Source organism: Sinocyclocheilus rhinocerous, unplaced genomic scaffold (genome assembly GCF_001515625.1).
Source record: "Sinocyclocheilus rhinocerous isolate Xijiao unplaced genomic scaffold, SAMN03320098_v1.1 C36310139, whole genome shotgun sequence".
Lineage (NCBI taxonomy): Eukaryota > Metazoa > Chordata > Actinopteri > Cypriniformes > Cyprinidae > Sinocyclocheilus > Sinocyclocheilus rhinocerous.
Window position 1 is genome coordinate 1 of NW_015778368.1, and position 996 is coordinate 996.

Below are 996 nucleotides of genomic sequence, written 5' to 3' on the forward strand. Positions count from 1 at the left end.
AAGATGATGGCTACATGCCCATGATCTACAGCATTGCTCCCTCTCCGAATGCAGATTACATCCCTATGCAACCCCGAGCAAACCACCCTGCTACCCTGGACATTCACCCCTGTTCCTCGCAGCAAGCGGACCGATATGGCTACATGATGATGCTCCCAGGCGACAGCCCCTCTGGTAGAGAGCAGGTGGAGTATGACGACTACATGGACATGTCCCAACTTACCGTGGCTGAAGGCTTTTCGCAGGCCTCGCCTGAAGGTCCAAAGATCTCTTACTTCTCACTCCCGCGCTCCTACAAAGCCCCGTCACGAGAAAAGTGCGAAAAGATGGAATACATTCCCATGTCCCCAGCTGAGCCCTTAAGCCCACCTAGTCCCGGAGAGTACATTCACATGAACTTCGGGTCCCGTCCCTCTCACGTCTCTGCTTCTCCATCATCCGTAAATTCGCCCTCCACTCCGCCACCTTCTCAGCCCTGCTATCGGCACTGTTGCTCCTCACCAGACCATGACTACTTGGGCCTAAACATGGACAGCCTCCTGAAGGACCACCCTCCTCGACACTCGCTCGTAGCACCGTGGAACCCGCCCAACTATGCCCGCCCCTTAGGGTGCTCTTACGGGCAGGCGTCGACTAATTTAGATCGTGAAAAGACTCATGACGAATGTGGAGATGGTCCGTTGAGAACAATGCAGCGCCTTTGTATTTCCGAGCATCTGCCGTTCGGTCATACAGAGCCTAAGGTCATCAGGGCGGACCCGCAGGGAAGGAGACGACACAGTTCAGAGACGTTCACCCCCTCGCCTGCTTCTTTTGTTGGTGGTTGCGGAATCAGGCCCTCAGCCAATCAGAATCTCCCCGAAGCTAGCAGATGGCAAAACTCCAGCTCCTTCGATAGCATGTGGTCACACTCGGATGCCTCTCCTGACTCGGCAGCCCTAGCGACAAGCACCGCTAGCGGAGGGACGCCTCAGAACACCTCATCCAGCTACCTCA

At 55.7% G+C, this 996-nt stretch overlaps 1 protein-coding gene across 1 annotated transcript; it reads left to right on the top strand.

The window, feature by feature from the left end:
- Positions 1-5: 5 nt before the first annotated feature.
- LOC107735805 (insulin receptor substrate 2-B-like) lies at positions 6-992 on the top strand (the record flags this gene model as incomplete). Its single annotated transcript, XM_016547383.1, has 1 exon — positions 6-992. A coding segment is annotated over one exon (987 nt), but the record flags the coding sequence as incomplete, so codon positions are not given.
- Between the last annotated feature and the right edge of the window lie 4 nt (positions 993-996).